The sequence below is a fragment of the Manis pentadactyla genome, chromosome 7, assembly GCF_030020395.1.
Source record: "Manis pentadactyla isolate mManPen7 chromosome 7, mManPen7.hap1, whole genome shotgun sequence".
NCBI lineage: Eukaryota > Metazoa > Chordata > Mammalia > Pholidota > Manidae > Manis > Manis pentadactyla.
The window spans coordinates 10,680,794-10,704,006 of record NC_080025.1 but is presented as its reverse complement, the minus strand read 5'-3'; the positions used below and the strand labels follow the sequence as shown (position 1 = coordinate 10,704,006).

At 38.5% G+C, this 23,213-nt stretch overlaps 2 protein-coding genes across 5 annotated transcripts in view; one reads left to right on the top strand and one right to left on the bottom strand.

Moving 5' to 3' along the window:
• The first annotated feature begins 490 nt into the window (after positions 1-490).
• LRP2BP (LRP2 binding protein) lies at positions 491-17,789 on the top strand. 2 transcript variants are annotated; one of them, XM_036894229.2, is made up of 11 exons: positions 491-1,767; positions 1,932-2,013; positions 3,266-3,392; positions 4,066-4,178; positions 6,598-6,711; positions 9,014-9,156; positions 9,238-9,343; positions 10,393-10,616; positions 12,048-12,222; positions 14,879-14,987; positions 17,013-17,789. In XM_036894229.2, exons 2-10 carry the CDS (start codon positions 1,969-1,971, stop codon positions 14,942-14,944), a joined length of 1,113 nt encoding a protein of 370 aa, XP_036750124.1. In that variant the 5' UTR covers positions 491-1,767; positions 1,932-1,968; the 3' UTR covers positions 14,945-14,987; positions 17,013-17,789. The 2 variants fall into 2 exon arrangements, with proteins under 2 accessions (XP_036750124.1, XP_057361075.1); XM_057505092.1 differs by lacking the exon at positions 6,598-6,711 and having other exon boundaries at positions 493-1,767; positions 14,879-17,789.
• A 139-nt stretch (positions 17,790-17,928) lies between these two features.
• The window catches only part of SNX25 (sorting nexin 25), a 98,448-nt gene continuing 93,163 nt past the window's right edge, over positions 17,929-23,213 (bottom strand). The window contains exons 16-20 of one of the 3 annotated variants that reach the window (XR_005026585.2): positions 22,933-22,999; positions 19,699-19,880; positions 19,072-19,172; positions 18,800-18,917; positions 18,399-18,536 (exon numbers count right to left, since the gene is read on the bottom strand). Coding sequence is in view for 1 of the 3 variants with exons in the window: in XM_036894223.2 (XP_036750118.2) it covers positions 18,456-18,536; positions 19,072-19,172; positions 19,699-19,880; positions 22,933-22,999 (431 nt within the window). In the remaining 2 variants the exon portion in view is untranslated. Of the gene's footprint in view, positions 18,537-18,799; positions 18,918-19,071; positions 19,173-19,698; positions 19,881-20,621; positions 20,852-22,932; positions 23,000-23,213 lie in introns of those variants that run through there. The other 2 variants (XM_036894223.2, XR_008998692.1) reach the window with 2 other exon arrangements.

Genomic DNA, 23,213 nt, shown 5'->3' with positions numbered 1-23,213 from the left:
TGGACTATGCCAACTATTTAGAACCAAAAGGAACAATTAGAAACACCTGCAAACATAATTAATAACAAAAAATAACAGATATATTTAAAACTTGCCAGGAGTTACATGGAATGTGTAGGCTTATCTTTTTACAACATAGCTGAGGATACTGTTTCAGGACCAGGACTCAGCTCTGGTTGTACTTATGGCTAAAGTTTATTGCAGGGAAAGTACACACTAAGATCAGCAAGGAGCAAAGACCCAGGGGGAGTCTGGAGAAATCCATGCACACACAGGCGTACGCTGTCTCCACAAAGAAACACACCAAGTGTGCTCCTTTCCCAGCAGTGAATAATGCAGGCCCACGTGTGCATTTTTCTGCCTAAGGAAGCCCATTACAGACTCTGCAGGCAGTGTTTACATAGGGAGATAGCCGTGTTGGCATCCTTTGACTAGTAGCTACTAAAATTCCAGAACTCCAGGAGGAAACCAGGTGTTCACCATACGTTACACTGTTTGTACAAACAATAAAAGCTTTAGCAGGCTAGTCTTGTTAGTAAGGAGACGGCTCAGGTGGCAAGTTCCCAGATGGCATTCAAGGACCAGCCTTGCCAGCACGCCCTTCTAAAAATGGCAGCCTCCGGCCAGCTACGCTCTTTTCTCTACAGGTACACAAGAATAACCTATAAAGACGCTAATATCCTGAAACTCATTTTCACAGCACTTTCACACTTAAATTACTTTTTGCTATTCCATTAAAAAATTACAATTTTTAGAGAATTTGATCATATTCCCAAAGGCTTACATTCTTACCTACTAAAAAAAGAGAGGGAGGGATAATTTAGCATGAATTGCTATTTTGCAGATTCTAGTTCAAATATCCAAATATTTACCTGAATAGAGTATCAAGCCAGCCCAGATGTGCATAGTATATTGAGAGAATGATCAACACAGAGAAGCAAAAGGCATTTCCTAAGGGCTTCCCGGTACAAAATATCCAAAGATTTTCCAAGGATGGAGTGTGGTTTAGCCAAATGAAGTCTTGGTTTTTAGAAAGCAAACTTGTTCTCTGTGTGGAAATAGGACCTTATCCCTCAAGGCCACTCATGCCCGCGCAGGCCTGAGAACGGGCCCACGGAGAGAGCTGCCGTAGCCTGGATACACCCCGCAGGGATGAGCAGGATGCTCAAAGACGCTTGGCAGACATCCTCTCCCAAGTGGGGCTGGCCTTCCAAGTGCGCCTGCCAGGGGACTGCCTCCAAGAGGAGGGAGCAAAGTGTCCTGGAGGGAAGGGACTCATGTTTGGTGAGGGACAAATCTACAGAAGGAACAGCGCAAGCTGCTTTCAACTCAGATTCGCAGCAGCTGTAGAAGGTCCACTAACCAACAGGGGACCTGGGAAGGGAGCCCTGTGTCCACGTCACACCTGCCCTTCCCCTTAGACCGGAGCTTTCTGTCAGATTGCCTATTATTAATTGACATCTACCATTTCCATTATGGACTTTGCTAATTTTACAGCATAAAATATACACAGTTGCCAAGTTTCAAGTGATAATTTTATGTCTAATCTCAAGATTTGGCAGAAATAGACACATACTCCTGTTTTTTAATATCTTCTCTTGCTTATTTTCCCAAGTTAGCAGTACTACATTTTGGTTTACGCTTTACAGGCGACCGCCACTTTAAATAATCTTGGCTTTGCCCTTTGGAGAACAGTGTAGAATAATGATGACTGTACAGGAGCTAGGGGTGTGCCAGCTGCCCCACTTCCTAGCCCTGCGACCTTAGGTAAGTTGCTTAACTTTTCTGCTGTGCCTCAGTTTCCTTGTATGTTAAACGGGCTTTATAATGGCCCCTATTTCATACAGTTTTGTAGGAGTTAGTGCCTGTAAAGCACTTAGAACAAAGAACACCTGGCATTTAGTAAGAGCTCAATAAATATTTGTTTCTAGACCCTCTCCACCTCTTCAAGCTACAGCAACAAAAAGCATGTGCAGTGCTGTAATGACAGAGGGCAACATGAGTTTAAAGGAGGTAAGGTATTATTTTCTGATTTGTTTCATGTCCCACGATCTTCCTGAATGTGCCAAGTTTCTTCTCAGCCTGTTTCAATACATACAGTAGCACTCTGGGTTAATGTCTTCCCTGAAACAGAAATTTCTATAACCAGTTTCTCAGTGAGCTGATAATGCTACCTACAGCATTCTACTTGGACTGTTTTTCTTCTGAGTACTTTACGTATTGCCTCACCCCAAAGCTTACTGGAAATTTCTATATTCACTAATGCAAACATTTTGGGAATCATATAATCGAAGAATGTTATATATCCTGGGACAGCCATTTTGAAATCCTCTAGTTCCAACTTCTTACAGTCCAAACTACAGATGAGGAAACTGGCTCTTAAAAAGATTAAATAGCTCTTCCTAAGTCACAAAGATAGGACCATGATTCTTCTTCTAATAAACTGAATTATATCCCTAAAATCCCTTTTCTGCACTTCACTCTTATTAAGGAACCAATTTATTATCCAAAACAGTATCCTGTAACAGTATAAATGCAGTTTTCCACTCACACCAAAGGTCCCTTGAGTCTCCTCTTCACCAGCAATCAGGAGCCTGTCCCAGAAGCTTGTTCCTGATCGGCGAGAGCAGCGGTAACAGTAGAACACCAAGGAGAAACCAGAAACGCAGAGCGACGACTCAGTTTGCTGTCCCAGTACCCTCAGGCGAGGCCAACCTGGACTTCATCCCAAATGAGGTGGCCTCTGCATTTTATACGGAGGCTCTGATTTTCCATTCAGCTGTGATCCACCTCATGACATGGCAATCCACTACAGACAGGAAGATAAAACTGAACAAGACACCAAAAATAAAGTGTATTCCCAGGTAAAACAGACAAATGCTTTGATTTGCAATGGATGAGTCTGAGGAACTTCAGTTTGAAGGCAGCAAGAAGGAACAAGTGCACAAGAACTGTGGGCAGCGCCACCTGTCCCTACTAGCGGCAGCGGCTGCCATGGGGGACACGACCCTCTGAAGCCTGTGAACTCAGCCAGAGAGAACTTGCAAACAACCCTCATCATTAACCCCATGCTCCCACACGGGCGTGGAGGACGGCTGTGCCTCATGGCTATGGAGGGTCCTGGTCTCCGAAGAGAGTATTCACATGGCAGCACTGGTACTCTGGCGTCCTACCGCGAGGCAGTGTGGGGAGCTTGCTTTTGATCAGGACTGCATTTTTCTGGAGAAAAAGATTCCTCCATCTTATATTGTATTCTTGTTCACAGAATACACATTGTGGAGACAGGATGAAGCTGACCAGTGAGAAGTTGCCCCCAGGCCTCTGTAATACCTCTCTATCCCAGTATGCTGCTAAGAACCAGAAATTCTTCCAATGGCGAAAGGAAAAGACTGGTACGAATTCTGTTAATATTTTCAGTAAAACTTAAGTCTCCACATCAGAGCAAAAGCAACCAGATATATGAATCTTAACTGCTGTCAAAGAAGTGGTTAACTTTACTATTCTTTCTAGCCTTCCTGTAAGAATCTGAGAAACTGCTTCTTATCCGATAGTGAATCATCAGTGAGGTGTCCTAATTGGATACCAAATCCTGATTTTACCCTCAGGACTTAAGGACACACTTCTGGAAAACAGAAGCCAGATGTTGCTGAGATTAAAGAGAACAGTGCCTTACTTTACTTGAAACTGGCATTGAAAGCTACTTTTCTTTTTTTCTATAGACTTCAAAAATTAAATTGGGGGTGGCTAGCTCATTTGTTTATAGTAGTTACTAAGAATTTCACTCTCACAGGACAGCTTTACTTGAAGAACTGCACATAGGCTGCATGGCTAGAGTTCCTGCCTAGTGCTGAACAGGGTTAGTCTGAAACCCAATCAACACTTTTTGACTATACAGGGCACAGAATTAGGGTCTGTGATAATGCTTTTGCTTTGAGCCAAGGAGGCCAGTTTTAGGAATGAGAACCATGAAGGAAACTTGATGGATTCTATTGAACTTACGATTTCAAGAGAAACAATTCATATTGTTTGGGTAAGGATGGAATTCTTTACCTTTTTTTAAATCAGATCATTACAGCCATTCTAAGTTGGTGGATAAGGCATTGCAGCTCTTGAATGAAAGAATTAGAAGAGGGGATGCTATGGCATGTTTTCTACGAGGTCAACTGTATTTTGAAGAGGTATCATTTTTTGTTTTCATTTCCTATAATGCTGTTGTCAGATCGTCATAGCAAAATTTTCTGTAGAGTTGCTTACATTGTTATGCCAGGGAAATTCTGTTAAATTCCATAGACTATGCTCATGGCTTTAAGTACAATACCCTGGTATTGGCCTAAGGAGTTATTGGACCTTCCTCCATCAGAGTCATTCTAATTAAAGTTGTTTATAGGAATCACTTTGGCATAAAATCCATTCTCAAACTGTAAATTAAAATTCTAATTTTTACATTTTGTCTAAATATTTAGTATCATTTATATTTTCCTTTCAGTAACAATTACGGGCCCTGATTCTTATCCAGTACCCAAAGGTAGCTTTGCATGTTCCCATAGCATAAGGAAGGAATCACCGCCTTTATCCATATTATGCTGAGTTATCCTGTGAGGTAGATGTTAGGAGCAACTATGCAAATTATCACTCCAACTTCAGTAAAAAGCATCAATTCTTCATTGAACCCCCAGGGAAGATGGGAAAGGGACCCCCCACCCCCACCATCCAGTTCCTCACCATCTACTATTTGGGCAACTATTCACCTACACCCCACTTACTAATCTTTTGATGGCTCCATCATTCATTCTGGGAAGTATTTGTTGAGGACTTATATGCACCTGCCACCATGAGGATCGCACAGCATCATGGGTCAGACAATGATCTCTGAGCTTTGAACAGCGGTTCAGATATGGTTCTATTGATCATAAACTGTGAATCCTTGGGCACAAATACTTAACCTCTTAGTGCCTCAGTTTTCTCATCTGTAAAAGGGGGATAGTAATGTGCATTTCATGGAGCTCTTGTGGGGATGTGTTAACTGGGGAAGTACTTATCACCAGGGCCTGGTGCCAAATAAGTGCTTTAGAAGGGTTTGCTATGATTGCACTAGGCACTGCCTATCCAGGGATAGGGAGCTAGAACAGTTCCCATTTCATCAAGCTTACAGTTCAGTAGAAGAAGATACATTTATAGCTACAAAAAAGGGAAAGGACGATGAAAGCAAATAACTGGTTACTGGGATAGTGAAGAACTTAGGGAAATGGTGGAAAGCCCTGTTGAAACTAAAATTTGAAGGAAAGGAAGCAGGTAAGGCAGACAGCCAGGTGGAAGCGCACTCCAGACAGAGGGGAAACTGACCACCGCAGAGATGAGAACGAGCTCGCTGAGCTCCAGGAACGAAAAGCTAGAGGATGGTTCTAGCTGAGTTTTGTTTGAAATCTGGTAAGAAGCCACTCAAGTATTTTGAGCCTGTGATGAATGGGTTGGAAGACAAGCATGGAACCAAGACCATCTTGGGGGAAATTATACTAGTTCAGGCAAGAGAGGATTGTATTCTTGACCAGAAGGAGAGGAGAGGAGCTGGGTCTCGGATTTAGTTCAGAGATACAAATAATAGCATCATGGACTGAAAATAGAGAAGTGGGGAGGAGCGAGTTTTAAGAGGATAATCCAGAGTTCAGTTTTGACACGTTAGGTTTGAGATGCCTGCCCGTTAGGGACCCAAATATCAAAGTAGAAACATACATGTAAGTGTCTAGCTTTCAAAGGAGAAGTCTGAGCTGGAGGTGTATATTTGAGATTTTCCAGTATGTATACGGTATTCAAAATCATGAAAACTAAAAGGACTTCTCTCTCCATCTGCAGTGAGCAGTCTAATTTCTCCAGCCCCTTGGCACCCAGGCTAAGCATTAGCCAGAAAGGAAAATGAGTCCTAACAACTGGGTCATATACTTATTGTTATGGGTTCTTTAAAGTAAATATTTGCTGGTGTTTTAGTGCAGATTTTATTAACTTTAACAATTTGTTGATTATAGTTTATGAAAAGAGAAATTCAATTGTTTCTGCATTCTCCAAAAGCTGTTTTTCTCTGGCCTGCTCTTCCTAGTAATGACCCTGTAACTCAGTAAGAGACTCTCTTTCCACCATTACAAATGATTCCTTCTTCAGCACAGGGCATTTTTCCATGGTGGATTAAGACACAAGCTGAGTTTTAGTCCCTCACACCTTAGGAAATCTGTTATCAGATCACATAACTGCTAAGCAGCTATAAATGAATGATACATGGTATGTAGGTTTTTATAGGAAGTATGGGACAAAATTTTAGAGAATCACACATTAGCTTTTCCATGTTTATTCCCTAGCTGGACAACTACAAAGCTGGAGGACCTGAGCCATAATAATTCCTCTTGGTCACTTCCCTCAGCTGCCATATTTAGGTTGATTAAATTGACTTTATGGTGTGTTGATCGTTGTCAATGACTTGCAAATTCCATGAATTTCTTGCTGTCTTTTGTCTTATTTGGTGCTACTAAATAGATGTAGGTGGGGATGAAATAGTTGGGATCATTTTTAAATAATAAAAATAATTCACTATCTCCTGGGAGTTTATAGGGATGGTATGAAGGAGCATTAGAACAGTTTGAAGAAATCAAGGAAAACGATCTTCAAGCAACTTACCAGCTAGGAGTAATGTACTATGATGGCCTAGGGACAGCTACAGATGCTGTAAGTTACTGTTTTGTTCACGATATTTAAAATTTCATTGTTAATAGATTGTTTGAAGCAATTATTATTTTTATTTTAATACTCTCTACCCTTGTATTTCAATAGCATCCATCCCTTCATCATCTAAAGGACAGCAGTAGTCATTTTTACATTTATGTGAAAAAATTTCTTTTAGCCCCCTCCTTGCTACCATTAGCTGTCAATTTCCTTTGTTTTAAAATGTTTTCATTTTTTTAAATCATTACAAAGCTATACAAATACAGAGGAAAGTTAGAAAATAAGCAAAAAATAGGATTACGCCAAAATCTATTACCAAATGCAAACACCGTTATTTTAAAATATATTCTTCTATGCATTGCCCCATGCAAAAATTGTATGTGTGCACACACATTTTTCAATATAGGACCATACTATACACATTGATTTATAATATCATTTTTTCACCTACCAATGTATTTTGAATGTCCTTCCTGTCAATAAATGTAATCTACATTATCATTTTAATACCTACATAATAATCTATTGATTCCATAATATTTCTAGGCCTCATTTATTTTGGCATGTCTGAAGATGAAAGAATAAAACTAAACTATGAGATTTGGAATCAGTATTATAATTTTCTCTACTTTTTATTATTACTTTTTTTTTTTTTGCATGAACTTACAAAGGAATTTCAAACACCATCAAATAAAAATTGGGAATTTATTTTTAAAAATCTCCAAGATATCTAGAAGTTCATTTTTCTGTATGCATTAGCACAAATAAGGAGTTAATACTGAATTACTTTGGGTAAAACACAGGACCCTTACAGAAGTGTGCATCCCTTCACACATCCACCCCAATCCGCAGTGCTGGGTCTCATGGTGTGTGTGTAGATTTGCATGTCATAAACCCAAGACACAAAATTGTGCTGTAATTTTTGCTTTAGTCATATATTTTTTGAGGAAATTAAGATAAAAAATACATACAAACATGTATATATGCATTTAGTATTTGTTGATATTTATGATTTCTGGAGTTCTACATTCCTCCCTTTTCATCTGAATAGCTTCCTTAAAAGTCATTTCTTCAGCCAGCAGTTGAGGAATGATCTCTGATTTTGGTTATCTACAATGTCTTCAATCTGCCTTCATTGTTGATGAATTGTTTTGCTGGTTGACTTTTTCTTTCTGCCCTGAAAAAATTCTAGAATCTTCTGGCCTTCATTAACCCTCACAAGCAGTCACTCACGCCCTGCACTGTCCCCTGCACACAGTGGGTTGCTTGTCTCTGGCTACTTTCCAGATCACTTCGGCATTCAGTCATTTGACTATGGGGTGTGACTGTGAGAGATTTTTGTGTTTTTCCTGCCTAGGGTTCATTGAACTTCATGGATCCAGTTGCAGTTTTCAAAAGTAATCTCTCTCCAGCTTGTGTTTGCTTTGGTAAACTTCCCAGTGCCTTTAAGAAGTTGTTCTTTATATTTTGTCCAGATTTAATACTTGATCATTGCTATCTGCGGGAGGATTTACACACCAGCCATTTCACTACCTTTAAGGTCTGTTACTATCCAGCTGGGGAGAAAAAAATGACACCTACCTCCCACATTCACAGAAATGAATCCCTTTATACTGGGACTCACTACAAGGAAGACACCTTTCATTTATCTTCTGTACCTGTGGTGTTTGGCTGGCAGTAGTATTTCTACAGAGCAGTGAGGGATAAAAGCTAGAATACAGTATATAAAAACGTATTTGATTGTCAAGTATTTTCTTTGATGTTGAAGGTTTATATCTGATGGAGTGTTTGGAGGAGGCAATGTCTCCTGTGTGCTCTTTGTGACTAAGCTGATGTTATATGAAGACTGGCAAAGTGGATGTCCATCATCACTGAGCCCATTTAGTGAAAGTGCACTTGGAGAGACAGTCTTTGGGTGGGGCTCATAAGTGCACTCTACTAATTGTAAATGTGAAAGAACTTACAGTCCTTCCTACACTTTGATGAGTTCTAAGAATGGTGCCAATCCAGAATAAGGGTCAGACAGAGGAGAGGAAAAAGGAAACCACATTGAAACAAAGCAGTTGCGGAAGCTATAAAATGAGGAAAACACTTTATATCCCAGAACTCCTGGGAATGCCCCCCGGGACTTAGTTGTTTCCTTACTTCCAGCCCTGCAGACTCCAGGACCACCCTTCTGCTTGGTTACAGCGTCATGATGCCACACATCCTGTCAGAGGGTGAACTCTTTACATTATTGGGAGAAAGAGTTTTAGGTAAAACTAAAAACTAGGGTTTTTTTGTTTGTTCTTTTCCTTTGTGGAAGAAAAAAGGAGTGGACTATATGAAGAAAATCGTTGATTCTCCATGTCCCAGAGTGAGACACTTAAAATTTGCAGCTGCTTACAACCTTGGAAGAGCTTATTATGAAGGACAAGGCGTCAAACGATCAGATGAGGAAGCTGAAAGGTAGTCTTACCAGAAAACGAGATTTTGTTTTAATCAAATGCTGACCCAAAGAATAACTTGCCTTGCCACTTTCTCTCTTAGACTATGGCTCTTTGCTGCAGACAATGGGAATCCAAAAGCTAGTGTGAAGGCTCAGAGTATCCTAGGATTGTATTATTCAACAAAGGAGCCTAGAGACTTAGAAAAGGTAACATCGATTTCTTTGTTTTTAAGGCTAGCATTAATGTATATTAATATTTGTTTCACTATTTTTTTGAAAGGAGGGTGGTGAAGAATAAGTATATGGTTCTGAATATCTCTTATTCTTTAAAGTATAAAAAAGTTTACATATTAGGACCTTAAAGTTCATTTCACCCTTTACTCATCTAAGAATGCCATCTTCCCCACCTGTACCAAAAATGCCCATGAATGTGAGCGCCTTCTGTATGCTACAAAAAGCCACACATACAAAATATCATACCGCAAGAACTAAAAGGGGGAGAGTCCCAAAATAAAGCTCAATCCTTTATGTATGAATAAATTATTACATCTGATTTGAGGAAGTAATGACACTAACAAGTGAAATGCACAAAGAACTAAAGATTAAAATCCTGTAAGATTTTTACAGAAATATGTCTTCAGACATCAACGACTGAAATATTTTCCAAGAAATCTTATAGGGAGAAGAAACACAGGGCAAGTGCTACTTGGAAGAGGCACCTAACAACCCAGACCCTCCTCGGGTGATGGAGCGGTCACTTGGAATGCTTACTGAAGCTCTTTCCCATTCACTGTGGCCGAGGGGCACACAGGTGCGCCTCAGAACACATGCAGCTCGCATCCCTGGCTGCCTTTGGCCTTGACCGCGCCGTTGCTGAGGTCCCCTCGGAGCTCTCGCCACCCCTCAGCTCTGGCTGCTCCCCCATCACGGGCCTCCCTGCCGGTGGGTCTCAAAGCCTTGCAGACACTTAGTTCCTATTCCCAGCCTTCCTCTGGAAAATCTGAAAACCCTGGAACCTGAGACAAGCAACTCTCCAGTGACCCCACCTGTCCATGGGGAGACAACAGGAGGGCTCACCTTGCACTCTTTCAGGCCCATGAAATGGTACTCACCTGCAATATGTTCAAGGTGCTGGAATGATTTCCTAGAGAAGCGTCAGTGGTGCTGTCTTACCATTAGAGATTTTTTTCTTTTCAGTATTCCCTTACAATTCATCTGGTGAATAATAAATACGATGAAGTTGTGCTTTCTCTTAGGCATTTTATTGGCACTCAGAAGCATGTGGCAATGGAAACCTGGAGTCGCAGGGTGCTCTTGGGCTCATGTACTTTCACGGACAGGGCATCCACCAGGACACTGAAGCGGCCCTGCAGTGCTTAAGGGAGGCAGCAGAACGCGGAAACGTCTATGCTCAAGGGACTCTCGTGGAGTATTACTATAAAATGAAATTTTTTACAAAGTGTGCTGCATTTTCCAAAAGGTAAACCAACTGGGTGGAAATACTCAGAAAAACTCCTACCAGATATTCTCTGCCAGGTCTGTTCAATAGAGCTTAACTGCCATGGTGGCTACTGAGCACTTGACATGTGACTGGTGCAGTGGGGAACTGAACTTGCAGCTTTAGTTAACTCAGGGATTTTAATTAAATAGCCACCCATAGCTAGTGGCTACCATATTGGATATACAATTCTATACTGTTAGTCTTCAAGATTTCAGTACTGTTTGCGCTATATACCAGCTGAGTCATCTTAAGCAAAGCCTAGGTTTTTTGGGCATTGGTTGCTTTTCTTATAAAGTAGAAAATTCTCCTACTGAAAGATTATAAAAATAGTGTATATAAAGTCCTTAACATAGCTTGGCATATCCGAAATGTTTATTAAACTTTTAATTTCTTCATCCTCAGCCACAGTTTTCACCCTGGCACAATTGCAACATAGCTTGATATTAAGGGTGGTAAAATGAAAATAGTGGCTAAAAGACACCAACATTTTATAAAACATATGGAAATTTCTTCTCTCTGAACCCATGTACTTTTTCCTACATTAACTCACTCACCATGTATAGAAAGCAACATACCAGGAAAAACTGACCTGGATATCCCCTAGAGGGGCCATAAGACCAGGCTGATTATCATTCTTCCCAGTAATTCCCTTCCAGCAGAGCCCCGGCTGCCCTCCCCAGCCCAGTGTGAGGCCAGGAGAGCTGCTCCACCCTCCTCCCCAACGTCCCAGCTTCCAGGCAGCAGGCCACGGAAAGGTGTGACCTCCAATGTCCCAAATCTCCAAGTGCCCATCTGGTTAAAACTAAGACTTTAAACAGTTCTCAAAAATCCTTGAAACTTCCAATGATTGTCCACATTCCTATCCCCCATAATATTAGGGTTGACATGGAGGTGACTCAACCTCATTTCCATACAATTCTCCATATTTGGGTTATAAAGGATGACTCTTTTTATTGCCCATTTTTTAACAAAGATAGAAGTGCAAGTTTCTTAATGTGTTTCCCGGCCCTGTGTGACTAAAGCCCAATCTGAAGGTCAATGATAATGATCCAAAGAAATAGAAAATGCTTTTTCTCCTCATTGTTTAGGTCTGTGAAGTGATAAAGCTTAAAATATTAATATTACAAGACAATAAGAAACAAACCTTTCTTTTGTTTTCTGGTGGTGATTAAGCCCGATGACTGTAATCAAAAGGAAGCTGTAAAGTGCCCATTCTAGAAGTTGCTCTTCCCTGGTAGTAACCAACTAGGCTGTATCTACCCTTCACTGCACAACAAACAACTTCGTTCCCAAACACGGAAAAACAGGGCACTTACCTCGGGCATGAAGACAGTTTCTGGACCTGTCATTCGTATAAGTGTGAGCCATAACTGACATCCTTTTTAACCTCGCAACTCAACATCATTACAGGATTGCTGACTACGATGAGGCTCACGACATCCCCATGATCGCCCGGGTCACTGACTGTCTCCCAGAATTCATCAATAAAGGCATGGCCATGGCATCTTTCTACCATGCACGGTGTCTTCAGCTTGGCTTGGGTATCACAAAGGATGAAGCCACAGCGAAACACTATTATTCTAAGGTTAGTAAGCCTGAGGACAAACATAAACGCACTCATAATAGAAATGTCTAGGCGTTTAGTTGAGACCTGAACATCCTTATGGATTTTTTCCTAATTATTGTGCAGATAACCTCTATCCGAGAGAGCTGTCAGACATATAGACTGTTTGCAGACAACGATCAAATTATTAACATAATTAAACTCAGGTGATAAAAGTCCTATTTGGATGCAAATGATTCTCTCTCTCTGCTACTATCTGCTATCTAAGGCCCACCATCATGACCTTTAAGCCAGAATGTTCCTGCCTTCTTTCACCCAGAAAGCGTGGGAACCTGTACGAGTGTTATCAAGTACTTTAATGAAATGTAGTTCTTAAAAGTTCTTATGTGTGACCTCTACCACTCGTAGTAGAAATATTCACGAGGTTGGAGTAATCAATTCAAATGAGTCTTTTCATGTTTTAATCCATGTGGTCAATTTATTTAGATCCTAAATGGATTTCACATCTAAAATCAAGAAACTGTTAAAAAGTGGTAAAGAGGGAATCATCATGAATTTTTTAAAAAAGAAAAAAAATTGTGCACACCTTAAGTCCATGATACCCATGAAGTCCAAACTGGAATTATCTCATCGTAAGATTTATAAAGCAATTCATGGAGTGCACAAATTGTTGAGCTTGGAGCAGGAACAATTTCTAAGCCCCATGCTTGAATATGATCAGATTATAGCAGTGATCCCCAAACTTGTGTGCATATTAAAATCATCTAGAGATTTTTTTTTTAATTCCAAAACCCAGTCTTTATTTCCCAGCAAATCACAGTCTCAAGTTGTGGGACACAAGTGTATTTGTTAAAGCTGTCCACGGGATTCCGATCTTTGGGAAACCTAAACAGTACGGTTGACCATGACCGACGGTAGGTGAGGGATGCCCACCTCCCATGCAGGTGAAAATCTGTGAAACTTCTGACTCTCCAAAAACTTAACCACTAAGTCTATTGTTGACCAGAAGCCTTATAACATAAACAGCCAATTAACCCATAATTTGTTTACATATTAAATACTGTATTCTTACAGTAAAGCTAAAGAAAAGAAAATGTTTTATCAAATTGTCTTAAATCTCAAAAAAAATTCCAATATATTTTTTGAAAAATACCCATTTATAAGTGGACTCACACAATTCAAACCCATGTTGTCCTGAATACCTTACCCTTGAGGTAACTGTATTTTGTTTGAAATTAAACTTTCCAGAGGATTAAGCCTATATTAATACATAAATATAGGAACACACTACACAAATACAACAGAACTTTGGGATATTTACCACTGTACCATTCTATTAGTATGAAAAATAGTTGTCTTTAACTTTTAAAAAATCTAAATGTTCTCTGTATTATACTGATTCCCAAACCAAGTCAATTTCAGAGTCTATGCTATCCTTAAGCATAAATAAATACAAGCAAAAACAACTCTGGGTTAAAAATATCCTGAAATACAGTATATGTTCATCCTAAATACAACAGCAAAACAAAGAGATTGCAATCTTAGAACTATTTTCTGTATGATGGGAGATGATAGCCCCATTATTCAATTTTCACTATTGTATTTTATGGGAGATACTTTTAAAATGGAGGAAATTCAGAGGCAGTAAGCCAGTGAAGAGTCTGGAATCCTGTCCTATGAGGGACGGTAAAGAGACTGAGTATTTGATGCAGAGGAAAAGGACATGAGGGGCCCTGACAGGCCTTCACCAGACAAGGGCTTCCTACAGAAAAGCAACTACGAAGACAGGAGCAGAAGTGTAGCCAGTGATTCCCACTAGGGTGTGTTAGGGAAAGGTAAGGCCACACGGCGAAGAGTCAGCAGTCCTGAGGTCAGGAGAGCCACGCCTGGTCTCAGCTCTGCCTCCGCCAGGCTGGACGACGGGCACGCACTTTGCCTTTCGGCGTGTCTGTGAGACCAGCATTATATATTCTCCTAAGACCCTTCAATGATTCTTACATACATGGAGATAAATTTTAGCTTAATATAAAGAAGAATCTTCTAATACAATTGTTCAGGATATTAAAACAAAAGTTTCCCTATAAGGTCGTGAATTCTTGTCACTAGAAGCAACAAATATCTAGTGACCAACTGTCATGGGTACTAAGGGCCAGTTTCTGCATGGAGTACGGTTTGGATGAGATGACCTCTGCCGTCTCTCTCAGATTCTTGACATTCAATGAAATTATGCACTATTCCATCTATATATGTTAGTCGTAGCAAAGTTTACTTTATTATAGATGCTGCTCTTCACCATAATGAGATAATAGCAAGTTTGAGGCCAAATGTTAATGCTTTCTATGTTACTTATTTTAATAATTTATAACAGAGAATGCTGTCATCAGTGTGTAAATTCCCTTTACTCTTGGCACTGATAAAATTTTCTCTCTTTCAGATAATAACAGCATGGCTGTTTTTAGTGTGGTCTTTTTTGCATATGTGCTAATTTAAACTTCCCTTATTAAGAAGTCATATATCAAGAAAAATGTATCTTAATTAAGAAATTCCCTTGGAATCCATCATTCTTAACTATTTTTAACAACAAACCAAGAATGTTTTAAAAGGGAGAAAAAAGAAAAACTAAGACCCAACAATTCAAAATACACCTGAATAACTGACTCTTCTGTTTGATTTTAAGGCTTGTCGTCTGAATCCTACATTGGCAGATGAACTTCACTCTTTACTTATTCTTCAAAGAATTTAGACCATAATTTCAGCAGAGGTCATCAATCCCAACACATTAGCATGTGGGTATTTTTATCATGGCTATGTTTCGTTATTACCCCAAGTTACATTATCCTGAGTATGTTGCTGATGTGTCACCTCTGTTCTTGAATTTATATTCCGTAATTTCACAACTTGAAACCTAGCTACAGGATCAAATGGCAGGAAGAGTCCTTAAAGATCCAGCTCTTAGCCTACAGACTAACTTAGACACATCAAATATTGAAAAACATTCCATAAAGCAATTATCTTTTCCCATTCTTTAAATACAGAGGGTCCCCAAAACCTTAGTACAGTTTAGTTTTAATAACTTCATAAGTATAAATGTTACAGACTTGTAAAAAAAAAAAACCATTGAAAGTTTGATTCTTTAAAATTTATTTGACCCTTAATTTTAATTTTGATTATAATTTTATTTCAATTTGTTGTCATTTAATTTAAACTTATAATTCACAAAACTAAGAAAAAAATTTAAAGAAACCTTCAAATTAAAAAAATTAATTTGTGTAGCATTTACACTTCTGAAGTTATTAAAATTCAGATTGCACTGTCTTTTGGGACATCTTGTTTTCTTAAAAGAGATTCTTATAACTAAGTGGTTAATTTGTTATAAACTTCAAAAAAAGTGGGTTTAAGAAATTGCTTAGAATCTTGCCTCTCCATATCTTCCAATATAGATCTTAATTAATAAAACAACTGCTATATTCTTGATAGGATAACCAAAGAAAGATGTTTCTTTGTGCTTCAACTCACTTTCTCCATTTTAAAAAACCCTGGATATATTTCAAGGCAGGATAAAATATGGGGAAAAAACTCAATGAAATCATCAATATAAGCACCATAACTAAATATTGTTAAGAATTAAACTAATAAGAGGTTTTCCTTATATCAATGACATCTACAAAGGCAAAAGTTGACAGTACAAATAGTAGGACCCACATGCAGAAGATGGCATAGTGATAATACATCTATGAAGAAAATACACTGAAAATGATATGTCTTAAAGATGTCCTAACTTTACCTTCTTTATAAACATATTAAACTAATGTGACTTTGTTTTATGAATCATAACCACCCTTTCCAAAAGTAGATTTAAGTAAGATCTTATCTTAGTACAATTAATATGTAGGTACCAGTCACTAAAGATATATTATATGGCAAAAAATTATTTGCTCCTGTTTTATGTTCTCATTTGACTGTATTACTTGAACTCCATTTTGTGTTTATATAAAGGAAAGAAATTTCAACACTTAGGTCTGTGAGATGCCCTCAAATGGTCATACCCTTCTCCCTTAAATCTCTTAAAAAATGTAAACTGAAACTACCCCTGAAAATTAGTCTTTTTCTTTTAAAATTCCTACTGAAGACTCTCTTCTCCCCCAGTAACTCCCTTAATATGGCAAGCCCATTACAGGATTTCATAATACCAAATGTATATCTCTTTCTACAATAAATGACCCTTTGATTTGCTCCTATCCTCTTAATACCATCCGTGTAACATTCCTTCAACCATCTGAATCCAAATTCCCAAGCAGGATTCTCTTCCCCCACACTTAAATCCACTTCCTTAAGCCTTTAAGAATCTTAAAATACAAATGTAATAAAGCAGTGTATGTTCACTTTAATAGCACATTTAATAGATACGCTATCTCTCTTCATCCCAAAGACCACTTTTTAAACTGCCACTAAAACACAGGTCTGAGACATCCTAAACGTGGGAATCTGACATGTCATATGTGGTAAAATGCAATGCTTAAATATTTTCAGTGAGTCCACCACAGAATTTTAAATTTGTTTACTGGAGTTACCATAAAGCCAGTTCTTCTGGCAGGTGGATCCCTGCAAAGTTCCATGGCTGCAAGCCGTAGTGAACACCTTGACATTTGTCAGCTTTAATTCAAGTGAGTTGAGGCTTCTAGATTACTACACTTTTTCATGAGATAGCAGCTACAAGGAATCTTACAGGAGTTTTGAGTTTTTCATTTCTTTCCTTAAAGTGAGAATTTATCCTAAAGACTGAAGAGTCAAAATATTTTTCTCATTTGCAGAATAAACATAACAACTACAGTCTACGCATAAGATGGACATTACCAGTAACCACGTTACGAAGCGTTCCTGGGCCTTGGTGACTTCACACTGCTTCTCTTCTCTGCATGTGTCCTTTCTCTAGATCCCTATGAAGGATAATTCTTATCCATATAAACAGTCAACTTTGGATTTTTCCTGAAGTGCCAAATACTGCCCTGGTTTGAAAAAAGGATCAAAGAGCTGTAACTAAATGAGTCCCAAAGATAAAATTAGGTTTACTAATTTTTAGTCATTTATCTTTTAGAACTTAGGTTTCACATCAAGAACTTGGCAGGTATGATCTAGCAATGACACAATCAATACCATTTTAGTATGATGGTATTCTCTTTCATGGACTTCAAACTGAGTCTTTGCCTATTAATTGTTTTGCTTTCAAGAGTTCGGGGGATTAGAGAGAGGAAAGTGTTTAATTATCCTGGCATAATAGATGGTGAAGCCCTGAAAGATTGACTGACTTGTCCGTGGCCTCACTAGTAATAAAGCATCATCTGTACCCTGCATCTCACCAAATGCCCCTACCAACCCACAAGACTTGATGATATGATCAAGTCCCTAAGCTGCCTGGAGTGAACTTCCCTCCCCATTTGTTTCCCTATCTCGTTCCTGCTCATCCTTCAAAGTCCAGCTCACATCCCAGCTCCTGATCTCACCATTTCAGGCACTAATTTAGCTCTTCTCATTCACACTAAAAACCATGTTTTTCACATATTCAGTGTCTGGAGGAAGGCAGAAAACTTTATACTTCCTTGCAGAAGTACTTACATGCACCACATTTTCTACCAAAAAGTCCCTTGGTAAAATACACAAACTGCCTTATTTATTTTAACCTTTTTTTTTCTAAGATATGAGCATCTTGAACATCATAGAACCCTGTGATTCATTTTTATATTTTATTGCTTCAAAGGCTTTAAACTATGGGAAATCTTTGGTAAAAAATGAAGACAATAAAATTTCCACAAGAATTTTACACAAAGCATCGCACACAATGTTCTTCAATACACATGAAATAATACAGGAATGTTCAGAATCCTCGCTGAGGGACTTAACTGTACAATATTCCTAGTTTGTCATTTTAAAACAAAACTGTTTTCATAAATATTTAAAATATTTCCTAGGTTCTTATGACATATTAACATTACATCTTAATCATTGTGTGAACTTTCAGTTTTTCTATTATTATTAAAATAAAAATGAATAATTAACAAGTGCTTTTTTTCTGCTGCCTGCTATAGCATCGGGAACCTCCCCCACCCTGCCCAAGTCCGCTTACTTCACAGAAAACTAGAGGGAGGAACTAAATAAGAAATCAGTGTGGTTCTGAGTCAAGCCCTCTGTGGAAAAGAGGAAAATGTTTCATGTCTATTATTACACAGACATTTCTCTGGTGGTTTATTTGTGAAGTCTCAAACTTGACCAGCTTTAGGTTGATCTAAATGAGTTTTCAGCTCAGGACACAATTCAATTAGCAGCAGTTCCATCAGCACCTGGACCAAGAAAAGAAGAAAAAAATGTAGAAAAATGTGTTTTCTCTCTGAGTGTTTACTCTAAATATCTAGGCCTAAGAGAGAAGTCTAATTTTAGGTCTGAGACTACCCACTGAACAAGTTACTCTCAAACAGAAGGGATTAATATTATATAAACTCCATTTAGCATCAGCTTGCTTTATTTCCTGGTCTCTTAACCATTCTCAAACCATCAACAATATTTAATATTGCTAACCACAGTCAGATCCATGGCTCAGACACACCTTGCTTTGCCGAAATAAGAAAACCAAGTCATCACGCAGAAATATTACATTCATCAGAGTCAAGGGAGACACAGCTAGTATCCCCTGGGAGTACTTTTTTTTCTTCTTTTTAACCAAACTGAACACAGACAAAAATGAAGCAGAGAAAATGGGTTCAGAGTTCTAACAAGAATGATTTAAGAAAACAAAGGATTAAAACCACCCCAATGTGCGAACAGAAACATAAAATGGAAGACATTAGTTAATCCTGGGGCAGGCTTTAAATTACTCACATACAACAGATGCTTATTGGCTCTTGTTTCTTGCAGGGCGCTGAATATTTTTATTATACCATGACGGGCATTTTGCTGTCCAACGAGGCTCTGAAGCATATCTGAAAAATTGGGTTTATATTCTATGCTGTCATTGATAAAGTGCATACTGCACAGCTGTTTGGTGAAGGAGCTATAACATGATGTGTACACAATAAATAACGGCACTGGGGCATGAAGAACACAAATAATAATTTCTTTCAAACGTTTGAGGAGAAATACGCTAATTTAGAATTTTTCAACATAAAGCATTTATACAAACTACAGTTGTAATACATTGCTACCCAGTTACAAATTAAGCTTTCAAAGCAGTGTATGTTAGCAGGATTCTTAAGGCACAAAATTATATGTTCTAAAACATCTTTCTACTTAGAAGAAAGTTGTTATCCATCAATACAGTTCTTGAGGTTCTTAGTATATTACATGATTTAAAAGACATGATTTAAAGGAAAATCTTTTTGAAAAAAGGTGACCCTTTTTTTTTTTTATTGTAAATAATGTTTCCTGAGAGATAAATGAAAAATGCCTCAGTAGGGCTCATGCTCCCTTTTGATCTCTGTACTTTCAGGATCAGAACTCAGGCCTCACCTGGAATGTTTTCAAGCAGCTTCTGCTGTGCTCTCTGTTTTGTTTGCTGACTTTGCTCTTTGCTTCTGATTTTGGTCGGTGGGGCCAATTTCCCATTTGGCCAAAAAGCATCCCGGAAAACATTGATGTAGTAAACCAACATTTGCTCACTGAAAATCCAGCTCACCGTGTCCCGGATTTGTCTTTTAAGAGAAAAATATTTCTCGGATAAGGTTTTAAAAATTTTTTACCCTCTATTCTCAAAAGGTATTTATCAATGGGCAGGTTAAGACATAGCCTGATCTAAATTGATGCCTATACTGGGAATTGGATTTTTAAACTCTGGCTCCAAAAGTTATTTTTTCTTTTGGTGACAGTGGATGGCCCCTCATTCCTGGGGCTTACACGTTCACTGGTCACTATACTGAATTCAGATGTTTGCCATGCAGTACCTTTTAATCTGTAAAGACAGGAGCTGAGAGAAGATGGACTGCTTTCTTTGAAGTTGCAACTACTCTGACTGTGCATAATACTCAGTATATTTGAGTATTTCTATTTCTCCATGAAGTGCTATGAACCGCAAACAAAGCCATCCAACAGGCCAGAAGAGAATGGCATGATATATTTAATGTAATGAAACAGAAGGGCCTTGAACCAAGAATACTGTATCCAGCACGATTATCATTTAAATATGAAGAAGGGATTAAACAATTCCCAGACAAACATAAAGCCATCTAACGACTGTTAAAAGTGGTCTGGAAAACTTCCCTGAGCTCCTAAAGTTCTGGGGAGGAACGAAGCTCATTCACTAGCGCTCTCTCGGGGTTGCTATGGCAGGCAGCACCACGCAGAGTAACCTGACCCAGGGTAACAGCTCATGGGCTCCGGAGCCGAGGGGAAAAAGATACCCGTTCACCGCAATGTGAAGGGCTTTGAAAACATACACTGCTATCTGGCCACTTCAAATTTCCATGGGGATGAAAACTGGGCAGACGTTTGACTTGCACAGTTACGAATCAAGGGCCTTTATCTGGTTACCCAGGTCTTCCACACAACCCTATTTCATTTGTCATTAGTCCAGATCTAACCAATTACAGGTTTCCTCTGTCAAGAGACAAGTAAACACAGTTCAAGAGCCCAAGAGTAGTTGTGATGTTGGGAGGAGGAAGTCTCTCTGTTGGGAAAGGGAAAAGAATCATCTTAGATTCTGGGTGCCAGAAAGACCTGAAATTTCAAACTCAAGTCATGGATAATAGTAAATCAAAAAGCACTTTAAGACTCTCTCTTCCCAACCAGATATTTAAAGAGACAATGTAAGGTTTTCAGAAGTAGTGTCTAAAGTAGATGTTTTCAAGCCTAGTCCTTGGCACACAGTAATCAGTCACTGTGGAAGTGTAAACTACTATGAGTTAAAACTGTGTTGACTGATTGTAACTGCAAGTAACTCCTAAGATACTTCCCCGTGTTGCTTAGAACTGTTCAGTTTGTAACTAGACCAAATAATTATTAATTTAGTGGGACTACTGCTTAAGAGAGAGCCTGCTGACCTGCTTGAGAAAAATCTATATAAAAGCAGAAATGTTTCCTTCTGTACTCTTGTTTTGGGTTACTCGCTGGCATTACGTGAAGAAATAAGAACATTGCAATTAGCAACTTCAGATTAGGTGAATCTTACTGAAAGCCATCACTGAAGTATTTTCTATCAATTTAAGTCTGACTCTCTATTAGCCATAGGAAACCACAGGAAGCTTTTGAAGCAATTCTGGTTTGTGAAATTATAGTTGGCACAAGGCAAGAGGCACATATTGTACTGCTGCTTAATTTTATGATGCGTCATCATCTGCTAAAGGCAAAAATAGCAAAGGGCCAGGTGCTTCATAAATTCTCTACCTGATAAAAAGCCCATTGAAATAAACAGTCTGAAAATTCTCTGCAGGATGCCTCTCCTCCAGCTCCATGAAAATAACTGCCAAGTGTGTTCACCACTCACAAACCACAGCTGCTCATTTTATAATTAAGAGCCAGTATCATAAATAGGAGCAAGGCAAGAATGCATGATTTGCTGAAACTGAAAAGGAAAATAAATTATCAAGTCTGGGTACTGAGAAAAACAGGGCCGTTCTGGAAATTTCTTTATACAAGGCCTGCCAATACTAAAGAAGTTTGCCTTAGAATGAAACCGTAAGTTAAACAGGCCATTTCTCTGATTAAAAAACAAAAGCTTATGATACTAAGGCAACTGAATAAGCCACTAACATCATTTTTTTTTAAATCTTAGAAATAGAGAAGTGAACTTTCATTTATGACCACAAGGAAAATATATTCTATTTGCAAATGAGTATAAAGAATATGTTCTCTACTATGTTTCCCATATAAATTTATGAGATTTATATGAAAAAAAATTATCATATTAACCTGGTGCCTATGTTTGACAACTAATCTTTCACTTGGAAAAATCTAATTATTTCATCTTGAAACATATTTTGCTGTACCAAAAAGTGATTTTTTCCCCCTTATTTTTAGCAGTTTACTCACATTTTTACTGTGCAGGAAGTCATAATGCTTATCGCTTGAGGAGTACTGGGTATAGAGTTAAATTTTATGTATATGGATAATGTGATATAGCTATATTAGTTTATAATGTAGTTTAGAATATACATATACAGAGAGAATATATATATATGGTTTATATAATAAAGTTTAGAATATACATATATGGAGAGGGAAAATACATAATTTCTATAATAAAATTTAGAACAAACATAAGGCTTGTCATGGTGTTTATATGATACACATGCACACCCGATGGGTCCTCCGATATTAACAACTTGCCATTTTAATGTTACCCCAACTCTAAAAAAAAATATGGTTTGCATTACCCTCCAAATAAATATCTGCAAAGCGATGCTCACCCTACATTCATTTTGGCTTAGGACCTAAACTTTAAACTGGTTGCCACCAGGTGACATAAAATCACTGCACCCAAGATGCTCAAACCAGTCATCAAGTAAGTACTCCCAGAACCTGCTGACCCTCGTCAGCCAGATGCCGGACTTAGTTCCAGCTTTTCTCATCGAGGTCCCCATGCACTCAGAAATCTGCTTCCCCATCCAATCTTAGAATCATGTCAGAAACAAAAAATAAGAGAAAATAAAATACCATCAGAGTGATCGCTGGCTACTATATCACAAGGTACTGTGACTGCCAAGGTAAAGGGTAGGGCACGAATTCAAATATTAATTTAGTACAACTCACTTGTTGATGGTTCTTCCAAAAGTGACCTGAACAAGAGCAATTAATGTTCTTCTCACCCATTTAAACACTAAAATAGAAATCAGAGGAAAAGTATTATCACAGGATAGCACGATCAATGACATTTTCATAGCTGCACAAAGCATAAATCTTGCCATTTAATTCAATTTGAGTCCTAACACTAAGGCTATGTATCTGCAGAGTGGGGACTGAGATTAACAAACCTCCACCCAGAAAAATTCTTCCATGCTTTCACTTTTTACTTAGCAACGAATGAGATGAAA

Bases quoted from the DNA above. Each gene is read 5' to 3' on its own strand.
- LRP2BP (XM_036894229.2), top strand. From the start codon at position 1,969: ATGTGCAGTGCTGTAATGACAGAGGGCAACATGAGTTTAAAGGAG. The intron at 4,179-6,597 runs GTATCATTTTTT...GGGAGTTTATAG, and splicing joins GTCAACTGTATTTTGAAGAG to GGATGGTATGAAGGAGCATT. The intron at 12,223-14,878 runs GTTAGTAAGCCT...TTTGATTTTAAG, and splicing joins CGAAACACTATTATTCTAAG to GCTTGTCGTCTGAATCCTAC.